General features: G+C 39.2%; 1 protein-coding gene across 20 annotated transcripts in view; it reads left to right on the forward strand.

Moving 5' to 3' along the window:
* GRM7 (glutamate metabotropic receptor 7) overlaps positions 1-21,304 on the forward strand; it is a 1,143,247-nt gene that overhangs the window by 821,162 nt on the left and 300,781 nt on the right. For all 20 annotated transcript variants that reach the window (XR_014250531.1, XR_014250532.1, XR_014250533.1 and 17 more), the window contains one exon: positions 1,353-1,493. Coding sequence is in view for 9 of the 20 variants with exons in the window: in XM_082412139.1 (XP_082268265.1) it covers positions 1,353-1,493 (141 nt within the window). In the remaining 11 variants the exon portion in view is untranslated. The remainder of the gene's footprint in view (positions 1-1,352; positions 1,494-21,304) is intronic.

The following is a 21,304-nucleotide window of genomic DNA, read 5'->3' on the forward strand; positions in this document are numbered from 1 at the left end:
CCATTACTCTCAAGTCAGCGAAGGCAGCGCATATAAAAGGACAGTTTCCTGGATACCGGGTCAAGAATCATGTTCTCACAACACCCTAGAAAATAACTAAAAGATGTAGACTATTCTTTTTATTTTCTCTAAAATATAATCTCCTGTATAGGTTTCTTTTTCCTTTCTTTTTTTTTTTTCTTTGTCTCATTTACTTATTTCAAGTTTTCCACTTACAGTAGGGTTACTACTGTATGTTGGGCCATGAATGTAGTGGTGAATAAAATTAAACTGACGTGCCCCTCTTGTGAAGTTTAGAGTTGAGAGCTGTTTTTTTCTTGTGGCCTTAAATAAGAGTAACTGAGTAATTTACATAATGTGAACGTAAGTGCATCTACTCCTATGGTTCTTGACCTTAAACTCCGTGAGTTTCCAAAGTCTTCCCACTGCCACAAGCAAGATGCCATAAGGAAAACAGGTGGTATCATCTTACAGGTAAATGAAAGGAAGATAAGAAAGTTCCAGCATGGGCTTGCTCATGTTTCCCTGACTTAGCAAGATTAGTGGAGCTGGGATTCAAGGCCAGCCCTTGTGATACTGAATCCAATCTGATTCTCACAGGACCACTGGCCCACTTAAAGCTGCACCATGCTAAAGAGGTAGCTAGAGATTTCCTGGGAACTTGTTCTCTCGAGTCTGCTCCTCTAACACTCTTTAGAAACAGCATTACACTTACGTTGGGGTCAGTTTACCTATGGCCTCTTCAAAAACTTCCATTTTGACTGGAAAGTCAGTTCCATAATGGGTCCTTACTAAATGCAAGAGGGTTCTTAGAATGATAATCACAGGTCAGTAACTCACATGCTTAGGGATGCAGAATATGGCATAATGGTTGACCTTGGGCACTTTATTATGTCTTCTAAGATTCTCTTTTTTCATTGGCAAAATGGAAATGATAGCAACTACCGCATAGGCTGTTGAGATGAATGAAAGAATCTACGTAAAGCAGAGTCTGGTCCATAGTAAGCACTGAAATGATCACTTATTATCTTGGTGATGATGAAAACCTAGCCTACTCACCAGAGATACAAGGGATGCTGTGATCACTGGGTCACTGCTAAGGTCCCTAATGCAGATTTCATTGTGAAAGGTCATTTGTAGGCCACACATCTGCCTGGCAGATTGAACTAGGGATTTAGCCATAGGAGTTAGCATTGGTATTTTTTTCCTCACTTTTTTTTTTTTTTTTGATTGACACAAAAGAGCAAGCATCCAGTCTACTAAAACGAAGAAAAACCATCATTGGTATTTTTATTTCCAAACGTCCCAGCAGTGCCCCACAAGCAATAACCTTTTCATTTAACTCTGTTTAGGGTTTGATGCCTATTTTACATCCCGCACACTTGAAAACAACAGAAGAAACGTATGGTTTGCCGAATACTGGGAGGAAAACTTCAACTGCAAGTTGACAATTAGTGGGTCAAAGAAAGAAGACACAGATCGCAAATGCACAGGTAATTTCATTCTCATTGTTCTTCTCCTGTTACTCTACGTGGCCAGCATTGTAATGTCTGCAGAGCTGATAGAAGGAAGCTTGGCTGGAGACAAATTGAAAAAGTAAATCGAATTTTACTAGATTGTTCAGAAAATGGCACAGGAGCATAAATCTTGAGGGACCAGAGCAGTACAGACAAGAATGTATTCTTCTCTGCCTGTGCATCTAGCAGTAATTGACATTTACATTGATTCTTTGAATGCAAAAGAGGTCATGTTGCCTTGAATGCTCTCGCTGATAAATATTAGTTCATGTTGTAGCCAGGAGTATAAAGTCATTTTCACATAGACCAAAATCTCTTACAAATTCCATACCAGCATCAGATTTAACTATCAGCAGAGAAATGACAAAACATGCGAAAACAATATATTTGATTAAGGAAAGAAAGTACTTGGGGTTAGAGTAATGAGAATTCCAATGGATTTTCATAATGTCCAAATTAATGTCACCTGCTATTTAAAATATGCTTTAAGATACTCACTAAGCCTCGTATGTAACCTTGCATAAATATTCCAAATAAAAAACACGAGTGTGTTTGCCATGTATGTACGTGTGTGTATATATATATGTGTATGTGTGTGTGTGTGTGTATATATATATATATATATATATATATATATATGATATGCATATATGTACACACATATATATAGTGGGTTGGCCAAAAAGTTCGTTCTGGCTTGGCTGTAACATCTTGTGGAAAAACCCGAACGAACTTTTTGGCCAACCCTGTGGGTGTAGGTGTGTGTGTGCATGTGTGTATACACACACATATATATGCAGTAATCAGAAGGCAAAATCACATGTTTATTCATTGGTTGATTCACAAATATATATTGAGCGACTCCTTTCTGCTAAGCACTGTGCTAGGTACTGCTGATCTGACGGTGAGCAAACCAGGTAATGACACTGCTTTCACGCTGCTTAGAGTGTAGTGAGAGAAGATCAACGTTATTCCAGTGACCTTGCTATGAATACATAATTATAAATTGCAATAAATGTTCTGAGTGAGGCAACGGCGTATAATGAAGGAATTTTACTCATATTAAAGGCAGAAGCTCTCTCAAAAGATGAGTAGACATTGGCTGGTTAGGGATGGGGAAGAACAGATAGAGAATTTCTGATGGAGGAAGAGCATGGCACAGGGCTCGAAGCAGGAAAAATGATAGTACCTCTTAGGATGTGAAAAGCAGAAAAACATGAAGTACAGTGAATAGGATGAATGTGTGAGCCGAGGCTGCAAGTATAGAGATACGGACAAGGAATAAGCCATGCTGGGATGTATGTGGATTTTGGTCTTTATCCTGTGGATACTGGAAATTGTGGGAGGTCTTACACAAGGGTGTGATGTGTTCTACCATCACCTAGCCCTCTATTAATTAGCATTCCCCAATTTTATACTTCAGTAGCCTTCAACATTTGTAATGATGACCTTGAGGTACCACAAACCCTAAAATGTCTTTAGTATGATCAAGAAAGAGACATTCATATTGTATACACTCATGTGTAGTTTTTCTCTGCAATGTGGGTCTTCGAATATTGACCATTCAGATACTGTAGATTCACCCATTCAGTAAACATCTATTAATGAAGAATAATGCATGTAGAGCATGGTACTAAAACACCACAAATGGTGCAAGGATGCTGAAGTTTAGGCCTTTTCCTCAAGGAGTTTTTCTTTTTGTGAAAAAGGAGAGATATAAACAGAGACATGAGTAACAATAATGATACAAAATCAATATGATGCACAATTGGATGCATAACTCAGTTAACTAGAATATCAGATTAACCACATTCTCTAGCCCGTAGTGTATAACAACAGTGTTTTCAATAATAGGATCCTTATAATGTTGGGGGAAAATTAATTCAATGTTGACTAGACCTAGGTGACACAAAGCTTTCAAGTAGAAATCGAAAAATTAGCTTGACATCTGGATAATTTGTCTATATGACGGGGACATCCAAACGTACTAGAAGTACCTCAGTGATTGATGACAGTTTTTTGGCTCTTTCTGACATTTGATGTTTTGTAGAGTCTGAAAGGTGGAATGAATTGTCTGACGGCCATTAGGATCGTTCCGTCTAAGGCTCATCTGCAGTCTTTGTATACACTCTAACCAGGCTGTTTTACCTGTAGTCACATTTTAGTGCTGATTATCAAGAATTTAGGTTTATAAAAACATATAAGCTCATTATCCAAACCACTACCTTCAAAAAATGGAAACAGAAGTGTTTATGTTTTCATATCATGCTTCCTCCACGTGAAAAACCTATGATCACACTTGGTAAATTAGCTGTGGCCCCTCTTCCTTTCCTTACTTACCACTTCCCTTGTGGTAAGAGGTGCCATACTGAGTGGAGGCCGATATTACTACTATCATTGTGTCTTTTGTTCTTCCTGTTATTGGATATAAGAACGTGGGTGGTCTGTGTTTGTTATTCTTTCCCGTACTTTCTCTTTTCCAAATTCAACTAAACCTGTATTTGCTTTGGAAGTATTCCCAAAATACTATTTTAAAAATCTTGACATTTAGGTGTACCTCAACTTGGAAGTGGAAAAATGGGAGAAAAGACATAATGAGATTTGCTAGACCACAGGGAAAGAAAAAATGGAGAGAAATGACATAGTAAACTGTATTAATGAGAATACTTGCAGTGAGAAGTTGTTTTAATGAAAGAGAAGAATGGATGAGAGAAGAAAGCCATTGGTAGGCTTAAGGGTGTGGGTGATGTAAGGGAAAGCTTGGTACCCAGATTTTGAAACACTAAAAGAATGGGCACATTGGAAAGAAGCAACCAAATGAGGAGGTAGGCTGAGTAGTCTGGCATTGCCGATCGTGGAGTCTGGCATTGCAGAGAGTGCAGTTAGTAGATGTTTTGATCTCAGGGCTGCAGAAAACAGCCCACTTCACAGATCTCTCTCTGTGACTGGTCTCTGCTAAAGAACAAGAAAGTCTTAAAATATTCATTCCTAGGATTTGGACACAAACTAAAATGCAGATTTTTTTTTTCTGGGATATATAGCCTCTTCAGCCATCATGAGCTACTTACTATATATTAGCTCCAAGTAGTCTTGGATCATTCAAGATTCGAGATCAAGATCATTGAATCAATCATCTGCTCAGACAAGTTTTGAAGATGAGTTGTGGGACCCATAGCTATTTGGAGAGAGCAAATTCCTGGTGTCAGGGGAAAACAGTGAGTTCTAAAAACCCAAGATGGTAAAAAAGTCATGAAAGGAAGAATAATTGTCAAACAAAAATTATTATTAAACATGAAATAAACTGTATATGCTTTATAGTTTAACATTGGGCTACATGTGCATGGATTCTTACCTGAACAACCATGGAATCCTTATTCCTATGAATTATCCATATGCATTTAAAGTCTCCTTCAAACAAGGAAAGGTACCACGTACTTCAGTATTTTAAGAACATCCCAACTTTCCTTGATACCCAATTCCAAGGTCTCTCAACCTTGAGAGCTAGACATTCCTCATCCTACTTTCCCTGGTGGTTTATATAAATTGTCATTGATATAAATTAAGACTCTCCAGGGACCCATCCTGCTCATGGGTTATCTTGGCTGCCATCCTCCAAGGAGTCACGTAGTTGAGCAAGTTTATTGGTGGTGTAAGTTTTCACAGAAAACACAAACTCTATCTGAAAGGTACTAATGCCATTCACGCTACTTCATGGTAGAGCTACATTTTCTCATGGAGATAGTGGTAACTACACACACATTAAAGTAAGCATTTTTAGATAGCTCATCGTAGATTATTTGTTGCTTATGGGAAGAAAAATCAGACGTGATTTTTCTTTCAGGTTGAATTTATGCTCCCCCACCCTCCCCACCCCACTGGGTAAGTGTGTTTACCCTTAACACTTGCCAGTAGATTGCTGACACAGAGACCAGTTTAGCATATGATCTCTTTGGGAATAATATGTTTTTGTGGGGCTACCAAGGTCAAGAGAAGAAGGAAAATAAATAGGTGAAGTTATGTCTCTGCAAAAGAGATTGAGGCCATCTTGGTGTCAGGAAAATACTCTGCCAAAGTGTGTGCGAAACCAGAGGTTTTGGCATGAAAGAGAACTAGCATTGTGTTCCAGGGCTATCTCTGAATATCCCTGTGAGAGACTGGAAAACAGTATTTAACCTCTCAAAGCCTTTCCTCATCTTTGAAATGGGAATAATAAAAGTTTAATTGCATCCAAAGTTGTTGTGGGAATTAAATGAGAGCCCTCAAGAAGAGGATCTAGAGGCTCTTTGGTGGGGCTAAGGGCGGACTCTGGGAGGGCTCACGCCAAGGAGTACTTTCCAGAACTTCTGCTGCCAGTGTCCTTGTCCCCACCATGAGCCACAGCCACCACCCCTAGTCTCTCTGCAGGAGACTAGCAGCCGTGTGGCTGACAGGGTATTGGTGCTCTGGCCAGGTGTCAGGCCTGAGCATCTGAGGTGGGAGAGCCGAGTTCAGGACATTGGTCCACCGGAGACCTCCCAGCTCCAAGTAATAGCAAATGGCAAAAGCTCTCCCAGAGATCTCTATCTCAACGCTAAGACCCAGTTCCACTCAACGAACAGCAAGCTACAGTACTGGACACCCCATGCCAAACAACTAGCAAGACAGGAACACAACCGCACCCAGTAGCAGAGAGGCTGCCTAAAATCATAATAAGGTCACAGACACCCCAAAACACACCACCAGACGTGGTCCTGCCCACCAGAAAGACAAGATCCAGACTCATCCACCAGAAAACAGGTACCAGTCTTCTCTAACAAGAAGCCTACACAACCCACTGAACCAACCTTAGCCGCTGGGGTCAGACACCAAAAACAACGGGAACTACGAACCTGCAGCCTGCGAAAAGGGGACCCCAAACACAGTAAATTAAGCAAAATGAGAAGACAGAGAAATACTCAGCAGATGATGGAGCAAGGTCAAAACCCACCAGACCAAGCAAATGAAGAGGAAATAGGCAGTCTACCTGAAAAAGAATTCAGAGTAATGATAGTAAAGATGATCCAAAATCTTGGAAATAGAGTGGAGAAAATACAAGAAACATTTAACAGGGACTTAGACGAACTAAGGAGCAAACAAACAATGATGAACAACACAATAAATGAAAGTAAAAATTCTCTAGAAGGAATCAATAGCAGAATAACTGAGGCAGAAAAACGGATAGGTGACCTGGAGGATAAAATAGTGGAAATAACTAAGGCAGAGCAGAATAAAGAAAAAAGAATGAAAAGAATTGAGGACAGTCTCAGAGACCTCTGGGACAACATTAAACGCACCAACATTCGAATTATAGGGGTCCCAGAAGAAGAAGAGAAAAAGAAAGGGTCTGAGAAAATATTTGAAGAGACTATAGTTGAAAACTTCCCTAATATGGGAAAGGAAATAGTCAATCAATTCCAGGAAGCGCAGAGAGTCCCATACAGGATAAATCCAAGGAGAAACACGCCAAGAAACATATTAATCAAACTATCAAAAATTAAATACAAAGAAAAAATATTGAAAGCAGCAAGGAAAAACCAACAAATAACATACAAGGGAATCCCCATAAGGTTAACGGCTGAGCTTTCAGCAGAAACTCTGTAAGCCAAAAGGGAGTGGCAAGACATATTTAAAGTGACGAAAGGGAAAAACCTACAACCAAGATAACTCTACCCAGGAAGGATCTCATTCAGATTCGACAGAGAAATTAAAACCTTTATAGACAAGCAAAAGCTAAGAGAATTCAGCACCACCAAACCAGATTTTCAAAAAATTCTAAAAGAACTTCTCTAGGCAGGAAACAGAAGAGAAGGAAAAGACGTTCAATAACAAACCCAAAACAATTAAGAAAATGGTAATAGGAACATGCATATCGATAATTACCTTAAATGTAAATGTTTTAAATGCTCCCACCAAAAGACAGACGGGCTGAATGGATACAAAAACAACACCTGTATATATGCTGTCTACAAGAGACCCACTTCAAACCTAGGGACACATACAGACTGAAAGTGAGGGGATGGGAAAAGATATTCCATGCAAATGGAAATCCAAAGGAAGCTGGAGTAGCAATTCTCATATCAGACAAAATAGACTTTAAAATAAAGACTATTACAAGAGACAAAAAAGGACACTACCTAATGATCAAGGGATCAATCCAAGAAGAAGATATTACAATTGTAAATATTTATGCACCCAACGTAGAAGCACATCAATACATAAGGCAAATGTTAACAGCCATAAAAGGGGAAATCGACAGTAACACAATCGTAGTAGGGGACTTTAACACCCCACTTTCACCAATGGACAGTTCAACAAAATGAAAATAAGGAAACACAAGCTTTAAATGATATATTAAGCAGCATGGACTTAATTGATATTTAAAGGACATTCCATCTAAAAACAACAGAATACACTTTCCTCTCAAGTGCTCATGGAACATTCTCCAGGATAGATCATATCTTGGGTCACAAATCAAGCCTTGGTAAATTTAAGAAAATTGAAATCGTATCAAGTATCTTTTCTGACTACAACACTTTGAGACTAGATATCAATTACAGGAAAAAAATCTGTAAAAATTGCAAACACATGGAGGCTAAACACTATGATACTGAATAACCAAGAGATCACTGAAGAAATCAAAGAGGAAATCAAAAAATACCTAGAAACAAATGACAATGAAAACATGATGACCCACAACCTATGGTATGCAGCAAAAGCAGTTCTAAGAGGGAAGTTTATAGCAATACAATACTACCTCAAGAAACAAGAAACAGCTCAAATAAACAACCTAACCTTACACCTAAAGCAATCAGAAAAAGAAGAACAAAAAAACCCCAAAGTTAGCAGAAGGAAAGAAATCATAAAGATCAGATCAGAAATAAATGAAAAAGAAATGAAGGAAACAGTAGCAAAAATCAATAAAACTATAAGCTGGTTCTTTCAGAAGATAAACAAAGCTGATAAACCATTAGCCAGACTCATCAAGAAAAAAGGAAAAAAAAAAAAAGAAAAAAGGGTGAAGACTCAACTCAATAGAATTAGAAATGGAAGAGGAGAAGTAACAACTGACACTGCAGAAAGACAAAGGATCATGAGAGATTACTACAAGCAACTATATGCCAATAAAGTGGACAACCTGGCAGAAATGGGCAATTCTTAGAAAAGCACAGCCTTCCGAGACTGAACCAGGAAGAAATAGAAAATATAAAGAGACCAATCACAAGCACTGAGATTGAAACTGTGATTAAAAATCTTCCAACAAACAAAAGCCCAGGACCAGATGGCTTCACAGGCAAATTCTATCAAACATTTAGAGAAGGGCTAACACCTATCCTTCTCAAACTCTTCCAAAATATAGCAGAGGGAGGAACACTCCCCAACTCATTCTGTGAGCCCACCATCACCCTGATACCAAAACCAGACAAAGATGTCACAGAAAAAGAAAACTACCGGCCAGTATCACTGATGAACACAGATGTAAAAATCCTCAACAAACTACTAGCAAACAGGATCCAGTAGCACATTAAAAGGATCATACACCATGATCAAGTGGGGTTTACCCCAAGAATGCAAGAATTCTTCAATATATGCAAATCAATCAATGTGATACACCATATTAACAAATTGAAGGAGAAAAACCATATGATCATCTCAGTAGATGCAGAAAGAGCTTTCGACAAAATTCAGCACCCATTTATGATAAAAACCCTCCAGAAAGTAGGCATAGAAGGAACTTACCACAGCATAGTAAAGGCCATATATGACAAAGCCACAGCCAACATCATCCTCAATGGTGAAAAACTGAAACTATTTCTACTAAGATCAGGAAAAAGACAAGGTTGCCCACTCTCAGCACTATTATTCAACATAGTCCTGGAAGTTTTACCCCAGCCATCTGAGACAAAAAAGAAATAAAAGGAATCCAAATCGGAAAACAAGAAGTAAAACTGTCACTGTTTGCAAATGACATGATACTTTACATAGAGAATCTTAAAAATGCTACCAGAAAACTACTAGAACTAAACAATGAATTTGGTAAAGTAGCAGGATACAAAACTAATGTACAGAAATCTCTTGCATTCCTATACACTAATGATGCAAAATCTGAAAGAGAAATTAAGGAAACACTCCCATTTACCACTGCAACAAAAAGAATAAAATACCTAGGAATAAACCTACCTAAGCAGACAAAAGACCTGTATGCAGAAAACTGTAAGACACTGATGAAAGAAATTAAAGATGATACAAACAGGTGGAGAGATAAACTATGTTCTTGGAATGGAAGAATCAACATTGTGAAAATGACTCTACTACCCAAAGCAATCTGCAGATTCAGTGCAATCCCTATCAAACTACCAATGGCATTTTTCACAGAAGTAGAACAAAAAATTTCACAATTTGTATGGAAATACAAAAGACCCCGAATAGCCAAAGCAATATTGAGAAAGAAAAACGGAGCTGGAGGAATCAGGCTCCCTGACTTCAGACTATACTACAAAGCTACAGTAATCAAGACAGGATGGTACTGGCACAAAAACAGAAATATAGATCAACGGAACAGGATAGAAAGCCCAGAGAGAAACCCACGCACTTATGGTCACCTTATCTTTGATAAAGGAGGCAAGACTATACAATGGAGAAAAGACAGCCTCTTCAATAAGTGGTGCTGGGAAAACTGGACAGCTGCATTGAAAAGAATGAAATTAGAACACTCCCTAACACCATACACAAAAATAAACTCAAAATGGATTAAAGACCCAAATGTAAGGCCAGACACTATCAAACTCTTAGAGGAAAACATAGGCAGAACACTCCATGACATAAATCTCATCAAGATCCTTTTTGACCCACCTCCTAGAGAAATGGAAATAAAAACAAAAATAAACAAATGGGACCTAATGAAACTTAAAAGCTTTTACACAGCAATGGAAACCATAAACAAGACAAAAAAACAACCCTCAGAATGGGAGAAGATATTTGCAAACGAAGCAACTGACAAAGGATTAATCTCTAAAATTTACAAGCAGCTCATGCAGCTCAATATCAAAAAAACAAACAACCCAATCCAAAAAGGGCAGAAGACCTAGATAGACATTTCTTCAGAGATATACAGATTGCCAACAAACCCATGAAAGGATGCTCAACATCAGTAATCATTAGAGAAATGCAAATCAAAACCACAATGAGCTATCAGCTCACACCGGTCAGAATGGCCATCATCAAAACATCTACAAACAATAAATGCTGGAGTGGGTGTGGAGACAGGGAGCCCTCTTGCACTGTTGGTGGGAATATAAATTGATACAGCCACTATGGAGAACAGTATGGAGGTTCCTTAAAAAACTAAAGAAAGAACTACCATACGACCCAGCAATCCCACTACTGGGCATATACCCTGAGAAAACCATAATTCAAAAAGAGTCGTGTACCACAATGTTCATTGCCGCTCTCTTTACAGTAGGAAATGGAAGCAACCTAAGTGTCCATCGACAGCTGAATGGGTAAAGAAGATGTGGCACATATCTACAATGGAATATTACTCAGCCATAAAAAGAAGGGAAATTGAGTTATTTGTAGTGAGGTGGATGGACCTAGAGACTTATACAGAGTGAAGTATGTCAGAAAGAGAAAAACATATACTGTATGCTAACACATATATATGGAATTAAAAAAAAAATTGGTTCTGAAGAACCTAGGGGCAGGACAGGAATAAAGACGCAGATGTAGAGAATGGACTTGAGGACACAGGGAGGGGAAAGGGTAAGCTGGGATGAAGTGAGAGAGTGGCATGGACATATATACACTATGAAATGTAAAATAGATAGCTAGTGGGAAGCAGCCGCACAGCACAGGGAGATCAGCTCGATGGTGCTTTATGTCCACCTAGAGGGGTGGGGTAAGGAGGGTGGGAGGGAGGGAGACGCAAGAGGGAGAGGATATGGGGATATATGTATATGTATAGCTGATTCACTTTGTTATACAGCAGAAAGTAACACACCATTGTAAAGCAATTATACTCCAATAAAGATGTTAAAAAAAAAAAAAAAAAAAGAGGATCTGAAATGATACTAGCACACAGTAATAGCTCAGTAATGGCAATTATCTGCTCTTCCGGGCTGAAAGCAGTTACAGGGCAGGGCAGTGTTTCATGAAGATCCTATTGCCTTAATGTCAGTCCTATGGAAAATCAGAATGTATACCAAATTCTAAGAGGAAAGTAAAGCCAGGGATTTGAATAAGCACGTAAATACATACCAGAGATTTTCACTGGGGCACACATTGCATAGCAATGTACTAAGGTATCAAAAAGTTTGTAGGCAAGCGTTATTCAGCTTTATGCTATGAATGGAATGAGGCTCCAAGCTTATGGAATTTCAGCACCATAATGTCGAGTGTGCCCAAGCATTATAGGAGCTTGGACTTGCTGAGCACCTCATATCCCAACTTTTGTACAATTTTATCCCTGATGTGCTATATCCCTATGTGGTTAGTAGCACCCCAAAGTCTTTGCTCCCAAACCCATTCTTTAAACTCAGAAGAAGGTTTTGAGAATCTGAATGTGCTTGCCTATGGCAGTCCATAAAAATTATTGCTCTGTCACATCTTATGGCTTATACAGACATTTGTCTAACTAACATTACGGTCCTGTCAAATGCCACTCTGAATACTGATTCTGCGGAATTATCTCTTTGCTGAAAACAAGTTACTCAGCATTTAGAAATCCATCATCCCATGAGGGGACAATTTGACTTTCAGAGATTTGTTTTCCTTTTGAGATGACAGAGGAAGAATAAATTGGTGACATATTTCTTGTTTTGTGGGGGTTTTTTTGTAAAAAGACGTATTCCGTTGCTTTTGCCTTCAACTCACACAGTAAACAAATATGATTTTGATTTGAGTCCCTAATCAACAAATATTTACTGTGGAAAGATAGAAGGGGCCAAAGAGTATAGTCTGGTAAATGTCCACATTCTGGGAGGTCAGTCTCCTTAAGCTGTGTTTTTCTTTTCACTTCACTTGTCAAAGCTAATAGTTTAAGTAAAGGTCACTCTCTTGGGGGTGGCAAAATCCTGTTAGTAAATGCTGTTAGTGAATAAAGCATGTATTTCTAAAGTCTTTTATCCTCACCTGGGACCCAGGCCCAGGAGAGCCTGTATAATTTTTAAACTATCAGGACAAAGGAATTAGACTTAAGTGAGTCAAGTTCTCTGAGAATATATGTGTGGAAAAATTTGATCCTACTAATTAGTTTTCCCTGTCATTTTATTATTCTATTCTGAATTGACCTTTAATTGTTAAATAGATGTTATATTGTGACACCTAATTTATTCAGCATGATTGAGGAATCCACAACAAAATGTTCTAGACAAATAATGTCTCACCCTTTGTTGCTCTAAGACTTTTTTTTTTTTTTTTTTTAATTTACTTATTTATTTATTTATTTTTGGCTGTGTTGGGTCTTCGTTTCTGTGCGAGGGCTTTCTCTAGTTGTGGTGAGCGGGGGCCACTCTTCATCGCGGCGCGCGGGCCTCTCACTATCATGGCCTCTCTTGTTGGGAGCACAGGCTCCAGACGCGCAGGCTCAGCAGTTGTGGCTCACGGGCCCAGTTGCTCCGCGGCATGTGGGATCCTCCCAGACCAGGGCTCGAACCCGTGCCCGCTGCATTGGCAGGCAGATTCTCAACCACTGCGCCACCAGGGAAGCCCATGTTGCTCTAAGACTTTTTGAAGCCATTTTGATGAGAAGCAAAGTAAAATGCATTTTTACACCTCTGTGCTTTGTTAAACCGAGGTTCAACGAAGATTAATTATGATTTAATCTGCATGGAGCATCCATTACGGATTGTGCGTTAATATGGTTCTTTGTTAAATTTTTGATTCTCGGCCTTATCTCTGGACATCAACATCTTGCTTGGTGTTTCTCTTCCTACCATCACCCTTAAGTCTTCCACTACCTACCTCTGCAATGGCTGGCTTCTATCTGGGTGGGAACTGGAAACATGAGCCAAATTATTAGGTTTTTTTATGTTAAATCATTCATTTATTTTTAAAATGAACATTAAATAAGTATTAAATGTCACAGAATCATCTCAGAAAGGCTTTGTGGATGTAGTACAGCATTTTATAGCAGCTCTTTGAGTGAATTTACTAATAGAATTTAGCTAGGTGAAATGCTAATTAATATAGTATTCCCCAAATTAGAATTATCTGAATCCACATCTGAAGTCTTCGTTGTTCTTGGAAAACTTCTTTTAAATACTTTTCAGAATAGAAGTATTGAATAAAAGTCCCATGTCCTTGAAAGATGATTATGGGTATGACTTTGGGTTCCTATACGTAATAGACGAAAAAAAGGCTTCAGTGGAACATTAAATCATATTAAATGCTATGTTAATTCTCTGGCTTTACTTTTAATTCACTTAGATATGAAATTCTATCTTTTATTATTTTAAAACCAGTAAAGTTATCTTTCTAAAGGAATTTAAGAACAAAAAGGTAGCCTGTTTTCAGTGGGCAGTATAGCATCAAATATGTCAATTATAACACTGAATAAATTTGAGAGAAGATAAGCAAGATGTGACCAGCCTCGCTTCTGAGAGCGCTGATCACTGCAGCCTCTCCTATGGTTACGTTATAGTAAGTACAACTCTCGGGCCACCAAACCAGTAGTGCAAAAACTATGACTTGTGACTGTTTCCTATAACTTTGTTTTTGCCCCTCCGTTCCAGTGATTTGAGAAGTCTAAGCAGTCTTTTTAGAGTTGTCCATTCCCCCCGGTCAGTGTGGTTGAACCTCATTTGCAGAGGACTTTGTCAAGGCCAGGGCCCTGGAGTTGTTTGTGAGGTCCCTTTGCTCTGGGCCTTTGGCATCAATCCGTTCTTCCTGTCTGGGAATCCATCTCCAGGGATGTGATACCGTCCCTTAGGAGTGGAGATGTGGAGGTGAGCCCAGCATGGACTTTTGATCCTGGCCTCAGGGCTTCTCCAGGCTCAGCTCTGATTGTGATGGCTTGTGCAGCCCTCCTGAGACTGTGCTGGGGGAGGTGACGGAGCCCAGGACCCTTTCCAGGGGCGCACACCCGCATGTAACTTACAGGCTTCCCCTCAGTCTCTTCCTTCTCATCTTCCATTCCTGACTGTCTTTATTACAGGTTGAGGGAGGAGACTAACTTAGATCTAACCATATCCTGCTAATTCTTTTGTGTATGGCATGCACTGTATGTCTTGAATCCTCCAGGACTCCAACTTGTGAAGCTCAGAGCCTCATATTGACCACATGATACTGGATTTAAAACTCAAGTCAATCTTTCTATTTTATTTTATTTTGTTAGTGTGCTGTTACAAACTTCTTAAAAGCAAAGAATAAGAGCTTTGTAGCTTCCAATAATATATGAATATATAAGAATATTGCCATACACCACCATATCTGTACAACCAAAGCATAAGAGTCCTGGATGACAGGCCAGCTTTACTAAATAGTGCAAGCGTAGCACTAAATTCATAAAGCTCATTTTCTCAAATCTTGACCAGACGTGTAAGGTAGAGGCTGGCTATCTTCAGCCTTCTCACATAGATATTTATAGGTGGACCCTTCAGGAAACGCATTTTTCTTTCTGCCACCAGCCCTCCAGAGAGTAAAGAGGGGTCTCCAGCAGCGCGCCATTTTAGCTAAGGCCATGTTTCCTCACGTTCCTCTTGCCGTACAGCCGCCCAGGCATGGACGGGAGCTGGCTTGGATTCTCGGCAGAATCAAGCCCGATTGTGGAACACCAAGTTGAAAGCCCAGGGGTATCCAGGCAAAAACCATTTCCATAAATGTTAGAAGGCATAATTATTTGAGCTGTGTGTCATCTCCTTCTCATTAGCTCCAATAGGCAGTGGCTTTAAAAATTGGAGTTATGGCCTTGCCATATTTCGTAAAGTCTGTCAGGCTACGCACTTAATCAGAAGGAATTCCCGAATGAGGGGAATTAATGCTTCAGCCTCTTCTCAGCAACAGTCCTTGTAAGCAAAGTGCCTCTTCTAAGCAATATACATATTATAAATTGGCTGCTTACAGGCATTTTAGTAGGTATAAGAAAGGGCTGTTGCATGACTTAATCAAGTATCCTCAAGCAAGTTAGATTGGAATATAGCTTTCCTTAGGAAGCATTTCTAGTAATACAGGTGTTTGGGGTTTTTTTTCCCTTTTACTTCTTCCAAAGAGAAATACGGATACCAAAACCATTTTAGGCTTTTACAGTGTATGCAGCATCATATTTATTTTTCTAGAGAATAAAAATATGCTCACAAGATAAATATCTACCAGATATATAAACCCAGATAAAACTTTCGAGAGATACTTCTCACTTTGTCTTAGTTTTTCCAGTCACACTAGATCAGGTATGTGGTGACCACATGGGAAGACTTCCCATTTCCTCATCCTCAAATAGTATGTGTTTGCCTTCCTGGGTGCACATAGCTCTATTATGTAGAAGCACAGTATTCAAGCTGCCTGATGAAGTCACACTAATTAGCTCTTGAAAAATGGTTAAGACTTGAAGAGTCCAATTGCCCAGGTGTGAACCCCAGCTCTTTCCCTTACTCTGTCACCATGGGCAAGTCACTGAAACATTCCTAGCCCCTTATTTGCTCATCTGTAAAATGGGGATAGCAATAGTCCCTACTACATGGGATGGCTCACAAGGATTCAGTAGAACAGTGCCCGGTGGTAATAGTTTGTGTGCAGTGGGTTTACAAGCCATCGTTGTGATGGATGTTTGTGGTGACTGAAGTTACCTTTGGCTTTGTTTAAAAAAAAAGCATCTCCCCCATGACTCAAATTGCCTATCCTTTTTTATTTTCATACTCAGCTGTGTTCTTCCTTTGCCTTAAACATCCTTGGCCTTATAAAGTGCTGTACACAAATCAGTATCCTTTTATGTGTTTATATCATCCAGTGTGATGCCCCTATGAGCCTGGTGAATAAACATGACACATATCCTCCTCCTTTTACAGATTAAAACAAAACCAAACTTTGGAGCAATTCCATGACGTATCTGAGAGCGCATTTGCTAATGAGAAAAATAATCCCAATAACTAATGGCACGCATTTGTTTTCTCATGCATTCTGTCCCTCCTCATTTGTTCATTTCACAAATGTGTGTCGGGTACCTGCACGGGGCCAGCAACTGAGCTGGGAGGAAGATACGGGCTCTGCTTTCAGGGAGCTTCTATTCCAGCCCAGGAGGAAGGCGGAAAACCAAAAGTAGATGAATGAAATAATTGCAAGTTATGATTAGTGCTGTGAAAGAAGCAAATAGGAGGCTAAACTAGAAAACAACAGTCAAAAATTGTTCCAGGAAAAAAAAAAAAATTGTTCCAGGAAAAGATAGAAATCATCACCACAGCCCTGACTTTCTGCAAGAGGTTATTATACCCATTATACAGATGAGGGAGATGTGGCTCAGAGGGGTCAACCACGTGATAAATGTGGCTGATTTCTCCCTGTGCTCTTTCTCCTCTGATGCCTAGTTCCCTTCCTAGACTCTTGGAACATGAATAGGCACATTCTCATTTGGGGTTCACTTTATGTTTTTGTTCATACAGCAGTTTCCTTACTTGCTGACACCCAGCCCCATAAGGGCTCTTTTGTAGAACATCTTTGATTATGATCCTGGATTGATCCCTCAGGTCCTCACTTAGGAACAGCTGCAGTGGAGAAGCGAGTTGACCTCGTTTCTTCTCTCCTCTCCTGAGCTCAAAATAGGGCAGTATTTTTCAAACTTTGCTATATTGATGAAAAGTTAGTAGCTTGTAACAAGAAAAAAGACACAAAATCACATTCCCTGTCTCCTAGGCAGCCTAATTTTACAACAGGGAATTGCAGCCAGGACTGTAAAATTCTCTTGGAATGTATCTCATTCCCATGGGACTTCCTGTCCTTTTAGGGTGGGGCAAACAGTCCTGCAGCCTTATCAAAACAGATGGTGGAGATTGAAATCGTGCGAAACCGGATGAAGTACAAAATAATACCTTTAAGGGAAAGCATACCAATATCAGAGTAGCAGTACAAACTGAGCTACCAAAGTGGTCTGCTGCTCTGGCAGAATTGGGCAATTTACCATGGAAGGGAAATGTTGAATTACAAGATGCTATTGCTTTTCACATTTGAGAAAAATGCAACTGTCACGAGCAAGTTTCCGGCAAGTTTGTAACAAATGGCTACATTTTAGAATTAAGTTTTGAAGAAACCACCGACAAATCAAAAGAAAACTATGCCAAGAGCTAATCCGAAGCAGTTCTTCTGTGGATACAAGTGTACAGAAATCATTAGGACAAATAGTTATTGGACTTCAAATATCTGACAACCTGGCTGGTAACATGCCTACGTAAATCATGCCTCCGGCATGGACTCTATGTCAACAGATTTTCTCTTTCCTTGAACAAGTTTTGAGATTGCAGAAGTGCTTTTGAATTTGAAGAAGGGCTCAAAACCTAAATTGGTGCTGTTTTTAGCAATTTATGCAAGACTAATCCTGCTACCCCCAATATTTAAGGCATGCCAGTGTCCATACATTGTTCATAAGAAGAAGGCAAAGCTCTCAGCATGGTCTCTAGGGCCCCATCTCATACTGCTGCAGCTCTGACTTTCCTTTAGTTTTGTAAAGACACCTGGATTCTCGCTATCACAGGGCCTTTGTACATAATGTTCCATCTGTGCTCAGCTGCAAGCTCAGTGAAACCAGGCATTCACTTTTTTGTTTATGCCTTTTTTTGTATCCCCAGTCCCAGCTTGGGTCAGGCATAGAGTAGAAGTTTCAGAAGTAGTTGTTGAGGCATTAATTTTACTTGCCACGCATAAAACAAAAACCTGCACAAAATATATCAATGCAGTTGATCAAGTTGGGAGAGGAGGGGCAGGTAGTATGTGCCTATGTTTTCCTGGGGAGCCCAGCTTGCTGCCCTTTACGAGCACTGAAGCAGAATCTCTCATTTGGACAATCAGCCTGGGCAAATGGATTGAATCAGGGGTTTTGTAGGATTTATTGCACTGCACGTGTTAAATGTTTCATAAGTCCATTATGTTGTTTTTTACAAGACCCTGAAAGAAAATAGCAAGGTCTGCATTTATTTGAGTGGACAGGTTCTCCATTTTAAGTAAAAATGTGAAACTCCCCAAATCCAATAAACTGTAATATATAAGCCATTCCTGCCTTTTAAAAAAAATCACAAGAACAAAAGACTGAGGAATGCATCAGCCTCCCAGCTTTGACCATATCCGTCCCTCTATTGATTATTGTTATTCTCATAACTGAAGAATTGCTGCATTTTACATGCTATGAGGAAGAAATTAGATCCAAGGCCAAAACCTTAGTAATAAAAATTATAAAATAGTCAGTGCTTATTAGGTACTTGCTTAAATGACTGTCTCTCATCCTGCAAAAAAGTAGACAAATACAAATCTAAATGAACAAAAACTTTAGCTTTTTGCAAGTTTTACACTTAAGGTTTTCATTCTGAGAGTCTTTTGAAAAGTAATTATAATAATTAACATTTATTGAATGCTTGCCATGTGCTAGCTACCAGATTAAGCACTTGACATAAATGATAATGATCCTCAGTACATACATTCTTTTCCCTTAGAGGTTATTACAAAATATTGAGTACAGTTCCTTGTGCTATACAGTAGGTCCTTGTTGGTTATCGATTTTATGTTATTTGTTAAAATTTTATTGAAGTATAGTTGATTTTACAGCATTGTGTTCATTTCTGCTATACAGCAAATATATGTACACATACACACACACCACGTCTTCTTTATCCATTCATCTGTCGATGAACATTTAGGTTGTTTGCATGTCTTGGCTATTGTAAATAGTGTTGCTATGAACATAAGGGTGCTTGTATCTTTTCGAATAGAGTTTTGTCTGGGTATAGGCCCAGGAGTGGGATTGCTGGATCGTATGGCAACTCTATTTTTAGTTTTCTGAGGAACCTCCATACTGTTCTCCATAGCGGCTGTATCAATTTACATTCCCACCAACAGTGCAAGAGAGTTCCCTTTTCTCCACACCCTCTCCAGCATTTATTGTTTGTAGACTTTTTTAATGGCCATTCTGACTGGTGTGAGGTGGTACCTCATTGTAGTTTTGATTTGCATTTCTCTAATAATTAACGAGGATGAGCATCTTTTCATGTGCCTGTTGGCCATCTGTATGTCTTCTTTGAGGAAATGTCTATTTAAGTCTTCTGCCCATTTTTCGATTGGCTTGTTTTTTTGTTATTGAGTTGTATCAGCTGTTTGTATATTTTGGAAATTAAGCCCTTGTCGGACACATCATTTCCAAATATTTTCTCCCAGTATGCAGGTTGTCTTTTCATTTTGTTGATGGTTTCCTTTGCTGTACAGAAGCTTGTAAGTTTGATTAGGTCCCATTTGTTTATTTGTGCTTTTATTTCTATTGCTTTGGGAGACTGACCTAAGAAAACAGTGGTACGATTTCTGTCAGAGACTGTTTTGCCTATGTTCTCTTCTAGGAGTTTTATGGTGCCATGTCTATATTTAAGTCCTTAAGCTATTTTGAGTTTATTTTTGTGTATGGTGAGGATATGTTCTAACTTCATTGATTTACGTGTGGCTGTCCAGCTTTTCCAGCACCGCTTGCTGAAGAGACTGTCTTTTCCTTATCCTCAGTTTTTAGTTGAGGAAAATGAAACACATATTAACTCTTTTAATCCTTACAACACCCTCTGAAATAGCTGGGGGGGGGGGGGTTTCACTGTTTTATAAATGAGAAAATGGAAGCAGGGGAAGGTACAGCACGTTGCCCAAGCAGGAAGTGGCAGCCAAGGCTTAGGGAGCTCAATTCCGCCTCGCGCTCATGGTCACTCAGTCAGAAAGAATCCATACCCAGATCTGGGCACCTCGGAAGCCTTTTGTCACTATTTGTTTCTTCCGTTCTAAGCTGCCCTCCTGGGTAGAGACACCTCATAGCAAATACGGTGTAATGCCACAACATTCAAGATCCAGCACTAGCACCACTGTGGCACCTAAGAAAAGAAAAGTGACATGTGTGACCACAGGCTTCTGTTTTTTTTTTTTTTTTTTTTTGGATGTCTGCTCTAAGCTTGGGTGTCTGGAAGGAGCTCTGGCCTATAGGTTTTTCTTCTATTGATTTGGCCGACGGAGGGAGTGTATATCTGTCTACCTTTAAATCACTGAGTTGCTTTTCTACCCATAAGTAGGGGAAGGACATGGCCAAAGGAAAAGCCATTGTTCTTGAAAGGGGTTTCACTCCTCTGATGGAGAAAGTTTGCAATGTATTAAACTCCGGGCATGTGTTCCTCTAAGACCTTACTTCCCTTCTCTGGGGACAGAGTATCTGATTGTTCACCTATATCTAATTTTCTTCTGATTTTGACAACAGAGTGTGTAAACTTTTATTAAAATAGTGAATTCTATCTCCTTGGCTCTGTCCTATTCATTAGCACTCATGGAAAGAAAGCATTTGGGATGATGTCACTGGGATTCCTGACCCTGGTCTTGCCATTCATAAGAAAGAGACCTTTGCATACCACTTTTATAGTTCTTCAGGACCCTTAGAATGCTACCATGGGCAGAACCAAAAATTCTGTCAATCTTATAACCCTAACATGGTGATAATAAGAAATTGAGATATCTTTTAATTTTTTTCTAAATTTTGTGGATCATAAGTACTGTACTTGTTAGTTTTCTTGATTATTTTAAGTATTATGTAATAGTCGAAAGATTTTACTTGCTATCACTTG

The sequence above is a fragment of the Balaenoptera physalus genome (assembly GCF_965194825.1).
Source record: "Balaenoptera physalus genome assembly, chromosome: 11".
NCBI lineage: Eukaryota > Metazoa > Chordata > Mammalia > Artiodactyla > Balaenopteridae > Balaenoptera > Balaenoptera physalus.